At 40.3% G+C, this 15253-nt stretch overlaps 1 protein-coding gene across 2 annotated transcripts in view; it reads right to left on the reverse strand.

The window, feature by feature from the left end:
* Window positions 1–15253, reverse strand: part of LOC116385695 (phospholipid-transporting ATPase ABCA1) — a 124099-nt gene that overhangs the window by 75327 nt on the left and 33519 nt on the right. For both annotated transcript variants that reach the window (XM_031851374.1, XM_031851373.1), the window contains exons 15-22: window positions 11784–12006; window positions 8111–8332; window positions 4449–4653; window positions 4073–4189; window positions 3250–3421; window positions 2288–2419; window positions 1473–1612; window positions 596–733 (exon numbers count right to left, since the gene is read on the reverse strand). In XM_031851374.1, coding sequence (XP_031707234.1) covers window positions 596–733; window positions 1473–1612; window positions 2288–2419; window positions 3250–3421; window positions 4073–4189; window positions 4449–4653; window positions 8111–8332; window positions 11784–12006 — 1349 coding nt within the window. The remainder of the gene's footprint in view (window positions 1–595; window positions 734–1472; window positions 1613–2287; window positions 2420–3249; window positions 3422–4072; window positions 4190–4448; window positions 4654–8110; window positions 8333–11783; window positions 12007–15253) is intronic.

Consider the following 15253-nt stretch of genomic DNA (forward strand, 5'->3'; position numbering starts at 1 on the left):
GAGAGAGAGAGAGAGAGAGAGAGAGAGAGAGAGAGAGACAGAGAGAGAGAGAGAGAAGCTAACGACACAGCGAGGGCGGAATGTCACTCAATGCACATTAAACATTTAGACATCTGTTGAGAGTTGTGTCTTACTATAATGTCCATGTCCTGCTTAAAGCCACGAGCAACCACAAAGTATATAAGGCCAGAGAGTGACAAGCAGACTGATAGAGCAGACAATTAGAGACTCTGTTAAATAGCAATGTCAATTAAAGCTTCTTGGATTCACTTGTCTTTACTTCCATTTCAATGTTACAGTACAAATTATAATTTCTCTCCACCCACAGAGGGCAAAGCAAGGCAAAAAAAAAAAAAGGACAAAAAAAATTAATTGTGCTGGCAAATCTAGATGGTTCATTACCTTAACAGCTTTCATGTTGGATATATATGAGCCGTTACAGTTGAAAGTCTACCTTGAACTCAGCTTAGTTTTGGAAAGTTTTCTCAGCTTGAAACAGACCAAACATGCACTCTGTGAATTCAAGCCAATTCTACAAACATGGAGGATTTCAAAGCCTTCAGTGGAGCCTTGGTTCTTACCACCGGTTCCATACCTTGTTTGTATTTTAACAGAAGTTCCCAGATACCCCTGCGGGCATAGGGGTCCACTCCAGCTGTGGGTTCATCTAAGATGACAACTTTTGAGCCGCCGACAAATGCTATAGCCACGGACAGCTTCCTCTGCATCCCACCTAGAAGACAGAACAATCTCCATCAGATACGGTACCCTGGTAATATATTTTGTCTTGGTCAGGTGCTTTTATGACAAGAAATGGATACTCATCTTTGTCCTGGGTATTCTGCCTGTTACCAGTGACAAATCCTACACAACCATCCGTCAACATTAGGTTTTAGATGTAGAATGGACTCAATATTGAGAACTGTTTATTTAATAAATGTGTCAAGATGTCCCTCTCCAGGTTTTCATTGTCTTTTGCATGATGGAGTAAAATGATTGATAGCACAGAGGCAGATACACCTTCCTTGGGTTATTCCAGTCTCCACTCTCACTGCGAGCTCTTCTAAATGCATCCACTGTAGTGCTAATGTAGTGGAAATGTCAGCATAGATCAACCTTGAAAGTCATATTTCAGTGATTTTGCACACAAGCAATCCGTGACTGGGGACAATTTATCAAGCAGGACTTGCTCATGCCCCCTAGACAATGAATTACAACCTGTGACACACAGGTACAGTGCATGTGTACATCGAGACAGCTGCATGCATGTGCATGTTTAACTGGGCAGCTTTACCCTGAATAGAAAGGATAATCTACCGACGATATTCCTTCCCAGGGGAAATGAACGCACCGAGCACAGAAACTGATGAACACATCAAAAACGACATTTACATCTCTGCATAATTTCAATCAAATATCAACTCAAATACACACATCCAAAACATGTCATACATACACACATTCAGACACACCTGACAGGTTCTTAGCAAGATCCTTCCGCTTATGTGGTAAACCGACATCCTTAATCATCTGGTCCATCTCAATTTTCACCTCGTCGCGGCTGAGTCCTTTCAACCTGGCGTAGAAGTAGATATGCTCCTCCACTGTCAGTCTACAAAAGGTGAAAATAACATCTCAACAGCTATTTGATTGACATGTGAAGCGGCATGAGTGACAAAAGAGGCCATCACCTGCCACTACTTCATATGCAAGTATTTGAAATATCTAAAATGTCACATTTATGCATTTTTTGCAAGACGATCTGGCTCCAATTCTAAATGCGCTTTTGTGATGTGACGTCAAGAAAAGTCGTGAGTTTCATCATAACTGCCTCAAAGGTGGGATCATAATATGTCTATCTCTATGTTTTCATGAATATTTTAACCCGTACTTAGTGTAGATGCTTTGACTGTCTGGGATTAATATTAATGAAAGTAATTTGCAGGTGCTCAGCCATAATTATGATGTAAGACTTGTGTCGCGATGCAGGCAACCAGTTTGTGGGAGAGCGAAATAGAGGGGACTCTAAAGGTGGAATTAAAAAAACTGAATAATGATTGGGAATAATGCCATTAAGAGAAATTTAGGGAGAAAAGGGGAAAGAGATAATGATGTGTTGATGTGAAACATAACCCGAGACTGAGCCCTCATTATGCGTATTATCAAATTGCACTATAATGATCTTTTTTTTCCCCATGTCCTCCTTTTTTTTTTTAAATACGCCAGAAGCAAAACATGATTATACTAATAATCAGTGGAGAACAGGGATGGTTTGAAATTCACTCACTCGTTGAATAAGACATTGTGCTGCGGGCACATTCCCAAGTACTTTCGGATGCTGTCCATGTCAGTAAGGATGTCATATCCGTTGATGAGAGCTGTTCCTGATGTAGGTGGGAACAGTCCTGTCAGAATTGACCTACAGAGAAGAAAAAAAAAGACATAAACAAGACACAAAAATCCTGATTATAAAGCTAGATTTAATGCTCATAAAACAAACTATGAAAAATGGAACCAGTGCTGTGCTGCTGTGACAGAATGATTATTCATATCATCTCCATCAACTTGTCATTGTCATCTCAATAATTATGTATTAATTAGTTACTAACCTGGGCAGAACATTTCCAAACAACACTTCAAATACATTTAATATTGAGTGTTTTGGTGAAAGATAGTGGGACGCTATATGTGGGATGTGACAAGATTTCTGTATATTTAAAAAAAAAAAAAAAAAAAGCTACAAGATGTTTGCTTGTTTTTTGCGCCTGAGCTCAATTGTAACACTGCATCTCACAGATACTGTGCTGTGGAAATGCATCCACACAGCGCGCCGGTGTGTGACAGAGTCCTTCCTCTGTCCTCTCTGTTATTGTGCTCGGTTATGTTTCGTTACAGTAGCTCAGAGCGGATGTCTTCCCTTCCGCCCTTAGTCTTGCATCACTTGCTCACTCTCTCTCTCTCACTCATTCTTTCTGGGCCACTGGGTTTCAGTTATTTGCTGTCACTCTAAAGGCCTTCCAACCTCACCCCCCCCCTCCAAAAAATGCAAACAGCAATTAGATAAGTTCCGCTATCATAACAACGGCTGACTCGGTGTGATAAATGTCCTCTCAGAAGATGTCACTCTTTGAAAGCAGGGGCCACCGCATTAATGTAGTTCCAGTACAGTCGGCATTGTTGGATTAGTTGCACCCTGTGAAAACACAAGCCAAGCGGCGAAGCATGGGAGAAAAAGATAATGAAACTCACATTGTGGTCGTTTTTCCGGCTCCATTGTGGCCGAGAAAAGATGTGATCTGATTCTCGTAAAAGTCCATACTCAGTCCGTCCACGGCGAGCTTCTTTCCCGTCTTGTAGATTTTAACGAGATTGCGGACTGAGACCCCTGCTGTCATATTGGGTGATGGTTTCTCCAGATAATCTTAAGAAACACAATGCATATATTCATAAACACACACATTTCTTTTTTTCCCTCACATGATTTGGTGTGCATTAGTTTCTTCCTCTTCTCTCCATTTTCATCTTGTTTTCATATTGTCAAATCATTCGTAAAGCGCTTTGAATTGCATTTGATTTGTTTGAAAGGTGGTTTATAAATAAAACACGATTGTATGATTGAGATAAAAAATAAAAAGATAACAACTTAATTAGTCATATTTATTGATGCTGCAAAAAGTTTTTTTTACACCAGTAACATTTGTACCCACTGGAATAAAAAAAGTTATTATTCTTTTAATTTCTCTCTTCAAAAACACTGATTGGGCCTTTAGAAATGTAAAAAGAAACGCTGCTCAGGACTAAAAGACAAAAATAGCTCACTCCTCTAAATGTTAATTGGAAACAGTTATTTTTTTAACAAGTTCCAGACTTGAAACTCATCTACGTTCTTCACCTTCACAAAGCGCCGAACTCCCATTAGCACCCACAGTGAAAAAATAAGGTGTTAATGTTTGTTTGCGACCCATTCCGAATAACTTCCACTTCTTATTAGGACTATGTTCCCTCTAATAACTCCGTAGGTTACACTGCAGTTACTCCAAAGGAGAGAATTGAAAATGATATGGCAATTCACCGTTATGTTCAGTGGAGTTCTTGAGCACGCCGGGGTCAATGGCAATCGCCGAAGCTGTCCCACACCAGTAGGATGCAGTGAATGGGAAGTACCACGGCTTCGGGATTCCATATTGGCCTGGCATCAAGTGTAGAGAACATTACAACAGCTTAGCTTGAGGGAACATTGTACTTCACAGTGTATGTTTCCTCTTGAGAGCCTAGCACAAATCATATCTTCTTTTAATTAGAGTTGATGAGACAAGCATTACACCTAGCCTGTTAAGAGGGCTGCATTGACGTAAGTTGGGCTTGGGGAGAGGATCTCATGTAAGAAGAGTAAAGTAGATAGTGTACAAATAGCACGATACTAGTTAATCTGCTTAAAAATAAAATACCTGGAAAGACATTCTCAATGTACCAGGTGAGCACCCAGTAGAAGGCAGCATCAAAGAGCATCATGATGATGGACACGATGAAGGTGTAGTGATCTCCCTCTTCTGGACTCTTGTTGATGTTGTGCCACTGAATACCGATGCCTTGCTCCTCGTACTTGGCAAAGTTCTCACAGCCATAGCCAAAGGCCACACATGACAACAAACTCTGGGAAGGAAAGTTGTTCAAGGTTAGAACATACATAGTTAAAAGGAAGAGTTTGCTTTCCCGCTTCAAGTTTGACAATAAGATTCACACCACTTTCTTGTCTGTACGATAAATATGAAGTTGGAGCCAGAGGCTAGTTAGCCAGAGGCTAGCTAGCCACAGCTAGCCGAACTCAAACTTCCTGGAGTGTAAAGTATAAAGAGTAGTAACTGTTGCCTGCTGTTTCCAGTCTTTATGCAAAGCAACGCTTTGTAGCTGCTGGCTAGCTACATATTTAATTGACATGAGAATGGTTACCATCTGCTCATCAAATTATCGGTTGGAAGGAAGATCTGTGTACACCCAAAGTGTCTTTTAAAATCTATGAAATATGGTCTCAGAGAATATTTCATGAAATAATTCAGGTGAGGACTTTGTATTACCACCCAAGGTCACACTCAACTGATCAATAAACTGCTGCTGCAGACGCAGGAAGAATAACCAACACAGGCGTCAGCTGGTTTAATTGCCATGTTGCCTTTGTGAAAATCTCTCAAGACTTAATTTCAGACGTGAACAAAGACGGAGACTAAAATGTGTATGCTGGAAAGAAAAGATTTGTTGGAGCTTTCATACAGAAGGAAATTGCAAATGATGCTTTGCCCGTGAGACATCATCTACCATGGCCGATCACTCTGCATTGCCATGTTGCCTGCCAGCTGTTTTCTCGCGCCTCATTTGCTCACCGCATTTTCATTCCGGTAGAAGTAGCATTTGCTGAAGCTATAGAGACGAACAATCAGGGATGCTGTCTACTCGTCGTTACATTACCAGGCAGAGAATCCGGAAAGCCCTGCAGTGACACCAAACCTCTGGCCTGGCTTCTAACATTGCTTGCAACTTCCTGTGTTGTCCTCCACTGCCCATCTCCTGACAAGCAATCAACAGTGAGTCAGTAGATGAGGGGTGACAGCAGGGCTAGTGGGCACTCATCCTTGACCTTAGTATGAACGGCTGACAAAACCACAGGAGCCACTTATTTGGCATTTGAGAAAAGGGCTTGAGTTGGGAGGCACACAAATAAGGCCCCTATCTATTGAACACATGTCAACACTGCAAATTCAACCACCATTCAGCTGGCTGCAGACAAAGAGCATTGTTAAGAGGAAGTGTGATCAGCATTCTAGCTCCTTTTGGGAAGTCATTTTCCAGGACATTTTTCTTTAAACTGGAGCATGAATGACGAATAGGATTACAACAAATCAGTATGAAGAAGTTTCCTTTAAAAACTGCATTAGTCAGCGGAAATAGTCTGTCTGTTATGAAAAGTGTTTGAATTAGATATGTAAAAACAAAAGAGGAGGCAAGCGCTGCAATAATCATGCCATTAATCAATTAGTATGCAGACGGAAAATTGGCTTTAGTTTTGATAAGCGTGTAATTGTTTGGAGAAATATCCAACACTCCCTTGTTTTAGCTTGTCAAATTTGTGGTTGAGCAGCTTGAATGTTTCTGGTGTTGGTCAGACAAATCAAGCTATTTAAAGATACGATCTTGAGCTTTACAGAATTGTACCTACATATTTCACATTGTATAGACCAAACAATTCAGCAATTAATTAAGAGAATAATCAGCAGGGCATTATAATAGATGGTAGGTCAAGGCTGACACCACATAACTACAAAGTGCCCGGTTCGATTCCAGCTGGGGCCCCCTGTTGCATGTCATTCCCCTTCTCTCCTCCCTCTTTTTTCCTGTCTGCCTCTATACTGTCTACTGTTGAATACATGTACTATACATTTACAGTATACTATATTAAAATGTCAGCAGAGTCATATTACTGCAAAAACAGGTTTGAACAAAAAAACATAATGCTAAGTGAGCTTCCAGATGTTGCAAAAGCATCGATCAATTAATTGATTTCAGAAGAAGTTCTAAATGACTTTTGCAGAAAATTACCATTTTTTTCCAAGGATTTCGCCAGGACTGAAAGATGATTGAAAATATTTCGGGGATTTCAAAAACATGAAAAGAACTCTGGGCTCTCTCTTGTTTCTACCTCGTTAAAAACTGAAGGTAAAAGAGGGAGAAAATAGTGAAAGTACAGTCGATAGGTGGTTGGCTTGTGACTACGCCCTGTGTTATAGTGGCCCTCTGATAAACTGTGATACTCGCACAGCTGCAATGAAAACCAGTTAATATTAATTCAGGTGATCGTTTGAAATTCTGTTCCGATTAAAGACTTCATTATCAAGGACAACGTTGGAGAGAATTTGTATGCCTTGGTACGATGTAGCTTCATCCGAGTTAGTAGAGAGATAACCTCTGTGCACACACACGCACGCACACACACACACACATCTCACACGGTGTAAGGAAGAACTGGATAGTGGTTTGGTCAGAGGAACATTGCTCATGCTAATTAGAGGGCTAGAGGGCTATCCATCTAGTTGGAGCAGGGGAGAAAAATCTCAGTGCAGGGGGAGGACCTTGCAATATCACTTTGTGTAGAGATTAAATAAGCTTTGCAGTGCTTTATATGCAAAATGCCTGCCTAACCTGCATGCAGTCAGTTAAAGAAAATGGACTGAATGGACTTTTTTAAAGCAAAAGAATGACACAATTTTAAAAAGGACTTACTCATAGACAAGCAATTTCAGCATGCTATGTTGCCACTGCTGGCTGTAAAAAGCGAGGTCTACAAAGTGTGAGAAGATGAAAGGTGAAAGCAGAAGTGACTGCTGTCAGGTGCCAATGTAGGATATTATTGACTGCCACAACTTCAATTCAACAAATAAGAAACACAAGACTGTTTGCCTTGGCCACCTGCACCCGATACCGCATTGCTGAAATTGACAAATAAGAAAACATGAGCTGATTGAAATTCTGGGGAGATCCACTCACACGGCAATGAAGATTCAAGATTTTGTGTGTCTTATTCTGCAGAAGGACAAATGATACGGGCAGCGCCATAAAGGTCAGGCAGAAAGGCTACACTGAAAGTTGAGCAATGGTGGACTATTTATCTTTATCTCATAAGATAGTGAGAAAATCACCAACTTTCTCACGATCTCCTTCTAGTCTCGTCTTTTATGGAAATTTTTCAAGTTTCTGTCTAGTTTTTGAAATAGTTCTTCTGTTCGGGAACCAAATGCATAATAACAGTATGGATATCGAAAACAATTTCTAAACGCTTTTGTGTTTTAAACTTAAAAGACAAAGACAAATCTCTCACAGATACTGTATTATCGACAGTGGGAGTGAATTCACTTCCTTTTATAACAACCAACACCAATCAAATCAGTCTTGTGCCTGTTTGGATTTAAAGGTAAAAGATAAGGGATTAATGACAGGGATTGCAAAAAGGATGATTATGGTGGTAGAAACACAACCTAAGAATATAACTCAAAAGACAGTCATGTATGATAACAGCTAGGGAAGATATTAAAAACTATGTCAGAGCTAAAGACGGACTCACCACTGCAACCTTGGCCTGCAAACCCATGACGTCCCTCCAGGCGTAGCAAAGGACGTGCGGCAGGTAGAGGACAAAGTAGATGAGGCCACCGCACGCCGCTGCTAAATTGGCCTTAGAGAAGAAGACGCTAATGAAGAAGCACTGAGTGATGGTGGCCAGGCAGAACACCAGCAGGAAGACAAAGATCACCGAGGGGTCACTGTATTGCAGCACTTTGCCATACTGTGTGAGAAGACAAAAGAACAAATTTAATTGTGAATCTGACGTCAAAAGAACCCTGAAAAGTTTAAGTTGTGGTCGAGGAGGTTGTCTTGCAGATTTTTTTTATAAAGGAAACAAAGAGATTCAGTAAATGTGATTATTTGAGTTCATTTTTACAACACAGTGGGCAGAATAAAAGAGTTTTCTTGAAAGGGTTAAAAGGTGCTCAATATGGAAATCAGACTGCAGCATACCTACAGCCTCAACACGGCTCTCAAAATGGAGACAGCTGAGCCGGCGGGTAGCAGGGTATGCTCATTCTCTGTTCAGGTAGTCATTAATCCACGATATCTTTACTTTGCAAATTGTTGTTTGCGGCTGTATTATTGCTCTGAATCCAGTATACATAACGTATAACATATCTGGTGTATCAATATCTCTGATTCACCTGAACATTGTTACAGTTGATATATTTTTTACATTATCTAATAAACCTGTCACTCTTTTACTCTGCCACTTTTGAAGGAGGACCCTTCTCCGGTTTTAGTGAGCTACTCGTGCAGCCGTCCATTCTCCCACATTACACCATAATGCTGATGTCTTCTCGGAGCCCAATTCAAAAAGGCACTTGAACCGTTGGATAATGGTGCTATTGTAACGGATGCAATTATAATCCTGACAGAGGACACTGTTACATGGAGCTGTATGAATGTCCATTATAAAAACTACATTTGCACATACTAAATGAACTTTTCAAATACAACTGTGCTAGCTCCAAGTACAATTATCTCATTTTAGTGTTTAGCTTTCTCCTCTGTATGTTAAACAAAAGTCTCATCACTCCATTCGACTTGACAGACATAACTCTCCAAAAGAAGTGTTGGGTCCTCCTTGAATCATTGTTAAATCACTTTTGAAATCACCTTCAGTATAAGGGAAAGGAGGAGAGCGCTGAAGGCCAGCGGCAGCACACTGGACACCGCCCAGCTCAGCCAATAGATGGCACCTCTGAGGCCCATGATCCTCACGGTCTCCTTAAGCCTCGCCTCTTTCTCTGCCACGATGCCCTTAACGATCATGGCCACCGAGTATATCCAGGCTAAAGTCATGTATAAGGGGAGGGAGCTTGACAGAAACCGGAGGAACCTGAAGGGTGGAGGAGCCCAGACCACACAAGACAATGACCCCAATTACATCTGGTATTAACATGTAATCTGTATCTGGACACATTATCTGGATAATGACATCTAATCGCAGAACTTAACATTCCTACCCTAAATTAATCCGAATTACTGTTATGTGATTCTGCTAATTATGTGAGTTTCATTTTCCTTAGCGATAGATGGAAGAGGAAAATGTGTGTGACTTCTTAATATGTTGGGCTGATCTTTTTTATATTCTTAAGCCGGCATTTGCTAATCGTTTTTTTCCCTTCCAGAGAAGATACTTGAATATGGATTTGTTGTTAGTACTGTGAGAAAAAGTGATTCCAACTGTGAAGGTGCTCTCTAACCCTGCCATTTGCATTCTTTTCTCACCGTCAGTGTTGTTGTGCACAACAAATTAATTGCATTTCTAATGATGAGTGCAAACATGACCAAGCATTTAAAAGGTGGTCTCACATTGTCAACACGAGGACAAGCTGTTTGGGCGAGAAGAAACGCGTATTGATCATCACTGATCAGTGTTGGCTTTCATGAAAGCGACACCTTAATTCAGCTGGTTTGAGACTGGAGCCAGATGTGGAAATGGTGCCAGCACATCAGTCTGGATGCCAAATAATAAATGCATTACCTCCTCTGTAACGGAAGAGAAAACAAGTGCAAAATGACAGAGGACTCAGGTGCAGGTGACAAAACCGCTTGTTGTCAACCCGTATCCAGATACAGCCTCGTGATAATTACCATTTGATTTGCTATTATTATTAATGTGCTGGAAATGGCTGTGAAATTATCATTTAGAACGGGCCTGTGATCTGAATACACATCATGTTTGCAGTTGCTCCTCCAAGGCACTCAACTAACTCAATTTATTGTTATTAATGTTTACAAATTGTTGATGGCTTGGAAACACATTAGGCTGATGGGAAATTACATTTCACCCAGCTGTTCAAATATCAGTTTTTATTTACCAGCCGCATTTCCCAATTAAACTGCGGAAATTGATTAGGTCGACCTAAAAGAACAATTCTTTTTAATCTCGCTAACAACGACTACAAAAGCCGTCGGAAGATGGGCTCGTATCTAAGGGAGAGCAATAATAACGCTGCCACATCGGATATTGCATAAAGGCCCAAAGGCTCTCCCTTTTGTGATGACTGTGCAATGTGCCTCTTCACTCATCGATCCTTAAGCAGGATCATTCCAACAGATAAGCGAATCCATTACATCCCACATAATCATTGATCCAACAGGGCGATCAGTAAGTAAACAACTGAAACCACATGTTTCCAGTAGGTAGACATTTGCTGAACAGGAAACACATAATGCTCACAACTAATGTTGCTCACATTGTTTTTCTGGGAACAACATCAACTCCATTTTGCATTGCAAAGTTATTCCTGTGATGATGTTAGACGCGTATTGTTCTTTCATACTGTTCCGACCTGCGTACAGTATGCATGAGTTCAAAGGCTGGTGAAAGTCCCGATACAATAAATCTAAACACGGTGCTTTGACGAGTACTCTGGAGTTCAAATCACTTCTGAGGGGGGTCAATTTTTTTTTTAGTCAGCACAGGAAAAAAACAAGACAAATATGAATCTTGTTTGTCCATATTTGTTTCACATCACAGTTCATTTATCTTACTTTTTCATACAAATCAGAGCCTTGTGCATTACAAAATACAAACTCCAGGGCTGCCAAAGGTATTTTGTGTCCACGCACTCGAGCCCCTTTCTTAACTTGAGGTCTTTGGGGCACCGCTATTCCTCCCACTTACGGTTATTACCCTGCAAATTCGATTTGACTTAATGTAACATAGTGCACAGCGTCCCCAGTAGCCAACGATAATAAATTTCCATTGCAATCATGGAAACATACAGTGCCAACGATCACTACTTAAATGACATAACGGAAGCCGTCCTTATGTATAAGGCGAATACTGCTGCCGTGATTTCTATTTGGCTTAATTGCAGTTTTTGGCTACAAGCTCAATCAATTAGAACAAGGAAGCTGATTTGAAGAATCACGGCGAATTATTTGATTGTGTGCTCATTAATTGGTTATGATTAATAACATCAAAAATACCAAAACACAAAGCATGTCAAATTCTCTGACCTGCACAACCTGTTTCTTAGTCCTGCTGCATTTGATGAGCGGTACTGTGATCTTTGGCACGTTTATAATTTGACTTTCTATCTGAAATTTCGCACAAAAATGCAGCCACATTGAGGATGTACGTGCATGCATCATATTCATGTTGCTTTGTGTTTTGGTACATTGATCCACTGGGTGACTCTTTTTCTACTGACCTTAACTATGACACTCATGAGCGCACAGGGAACTGCGAGCAGAACAATGTTCTCTGTGAACCTTGCCGACCACAGGGCACCGTTTTGAATGCCAACAACACGCAGTACTTCCTTGAGCCGGAGTTCCTTCTCCAGCACAATGTCTTTGATGTTCATGCACACGGTGTACATGAAGGCCAGCACCAGGAACATGGGGAGGATGCCGCCAATATTCTGGATGAAGCTGGTTGTAAAAGAAAGCAATCAAAAAGGTCAGGGCTGCACATTGACAAAAGGAGTATATGTGGAGTGTATAAGGTTGTCTATAACAGGGAGTTATTGAGTGTTAGTGCGCTTTTCCTTTTTTTTAAAGACAGTTTTTGGAGAATGAAATGAGATGCACGTCATGAAGAGCGATGACAAATCGAAAATGTCCCACTACAACGGTGAATAAGAAAGTTGTGTGAGTGATGAAACTTTGTGTACAATTGTTGTTTTGTTGAGGAGTTTGCTGAATGTGCGCACTTCCTTCTTCACACGATTGTACGAAAATACCTGATTTACTACACTGACGGTCGGCGATATCAGGAGCTGTAGTTATAAATCGATTAGTCCATCAACAAGAAATGTAACTGCAACTATTTTGGTAACTGGTTTTTAAAGTTCACATGCAAAGTGAGGATTTATTCATTTTCTTATGCGATAGTAAATCGAATATCTTTTTAATAACAGATATCACTTTTGACTTCAAGGAGGTGCCACGAGTATTTTCGACTATTTTATGACATTTGAGAGAAAGAAAGATGAATTGCTGATAAAGATAATGGCCTAAAGGATATCTAACAAATAGTCAGCTTTTTGAATGCATGCTCTATTGTAAAGGTTGCCTTTTGCAATCTTAGTCTGTACTTAGCCCCGGTTATGAAAAATAAATTGGAAACTATTTTGCGCATACTAAACATTGTTATCAGAGGGACAATCAAGAGTTGTATTCATGGACTCAATGCCACGGAGGTGTTTTTATTTTCACACCGATCTAACCTTCATAAACCTGGTGCATCAGCTCAATCAAGCCATTTAGTGCTGCACCTCATGCCAGACATGACGTATGATTTTATGCGGTTACAATACAATAAAGCGTTATTACACTGGCTTCATAATGCCACCAAAATGCCATGTCAATATCATCTCCGCTGCCAATATAACAAAGTGCTTATTTTGCTTTATTAGACACCGAAGGAGGGATATCAAATGGATTTTGACAAAGTATAGATTTCACATATAACTTATGCTTACGTTCCATAAATATTGGCGATATAATGCAAGCGAAGCACAGCTCAGCACGGATGAAGCACAAACTGAAGACGCAGTAATTGGCAGAATGATGCTTATCTTTCAAGCTATTTAAGTTAATGGAGATGCAACATGTTTTCAAGTACATTCATTATAAGTTTCAGTCATGCAAAACATTGTTTCGTATGCGGAGTTTTGTTATAAGAACTTGAATGCGAGAGAGACAGATTTATTTTCAAGGACACTCCTCACTGCCCCTGTGGGATTGATCACTTTCAAACAACGCCTTGATAAGCAGCAAGAAAGGATTGGTTGGCGTTCAGACCCAGAGCAACTATAAAACCAAAATTCGTTACAAGATTATATGAATACGATTGCCTCTATGAGCTTGAAATCTATACACTTCAACAAACAAAGCTAACTCGTACATTAACACCTTTTCTAGGGAGGTAAGCAGTCTCAAGTTGCAAAGGCATCAGGTTGAATACTAATTCTGGTATTATCTGCTCCCGATTCCACCCTAACATCTCTAACAGCTGACAGCTTGTGTGAGTTAACTCCTTCTGTGACTTGTAGCACTAAAGGGGGAGAGATCAGTCATGCACACCGTGTCTGACACTGACAACCTTGCAACCAGATGCTCTTGAATTATACATTCGCTGATCGATCAAGGGTGCTTAAGTAATAGAACTCCCGGCAGGTCTGTGTTACGGGGCTCCAGTTACATTGGCAGCCTGACCTAAATTTAGGCAAGCTAGAAGACTGATTTCTCAGTAAATCGAGAGATAGTAGAGCACAGCTTCCCCAGAGGTTGGTGTTCTATGCTTCCTGTCTCATTATGAGCAAATATACCATTGAGTTCCTTGGCTGGATGGAAATGAGCAATTCATTGAAGGGAACAGACTTTATTATTCAATGTGGATTATATCATCGCTGGTACAAATTATTGCTTAAGGAGAACTCTGCATGCAGTTATGGCATAAAGAGCACTTAGGAACCTATATGTCGTGTTTTACAGGGGGTTTTGTAACAGAAGAATCCCATCTAAAAATAAGAAGTACAATTCTGTGAGCCGACAGTGAAGCAAAATGTTTAGAAACAATTTAAGTTTAAAGATTATTTTATTCATTTTATTTTTCTAATATTTCACAAAAATGTTGTTTTAGCGAAATTGAAAATTGAAATTAAACATCTTCATCCAAATTATTCTGAATTGCCATTCTGCTTGCAAAGGGAAAAAAAGAATAAAAAAGAAATATATATATATATATATATATATATATATAGTCATATTTGATATGTGATCAAAGGTACAAGAACTTCACGTGCTTCATGTTCTTGGATGATATGCATTCAGCAACATCTGCCATTGGACTTTTGCGCAATCTGCTTCAGCCTTAATCAACATCTTGATGTTTATTGTGACCATTTAGCATGTTTAAAATACAGTATGTGGGAATCCTGGTACCCAGATTGTTTAAATAAATCAATATACAGCCTGTACTGTACATGCCCCTGTTACCCACTATTCTCATATAAGCAAGAATAAAGAATATTTGTAAAGCTTTAATACATTTTAAGCCCTTTTTCGACCATGTAGGTGAGACATACAGGGAATATTTCCACTACAGCATGTCAGGGAGCAGAGGCACTAACACAACATCACTTGTCCCAAATATGCTCAACATTGCTCACATAAAGTTAATTAGCTAATTTAGATGGACAAAAGCATATTCCTCCAACATCCTTAAGTTGAATAGTCTTCACGCCCACTGTGGCCCTATGTCATGTATTGCTGAAAGCAGTCTTCCGGAGCACAGCCTCAGTATCCAAACAAGAGAAGCCTCTGATTCAGCAGCGTGCACTGGCGCAGAGGCCGCTGATAAAGGGCCAGTCTACGGGCTATCAGGCCCTGCAAGGGTCAAGCTTTATCCCACACATCATCTCAGGCCTGTGCACAATGTGAATATGAAGACAGGGGAAGCTAATACAGGTTGGTTTATCTCAAGTTCGAAATGCCAACAGGGGCAGCCGTGGTTGACTGTGGCCCAGATTGCTGCTAGTTCATCAGGTGTATTACAGTCAGGAGGAAATGAGGAACGCAAAAAAGGATAGCATTTCAAAGGCAGGTCTAAAAATAGTAGTTTTGATCCGTGTTGAGGACGGTGCAGATAATACTGCCTTGCTAGTTGAAGTTC

This window comes from Anarrhichthys ocellatus, unplaced genomic scaffold, assembly GCF_004355925.1.
Source record: "Anarrhichthys ocellatus isolate YVR2014 unplaced genomic scaffold, GSC_Weel_1.0 scaffold11, whole genome shotgun sequence".
In the NCBI taxonomy this organism is placed as follows: Eukaryota; Metazoa; Chordata; class Actinopteri; order Perciformes; family Anarhichadidae; genus Anarrhichthys; species Anarrhichthys ocellatus.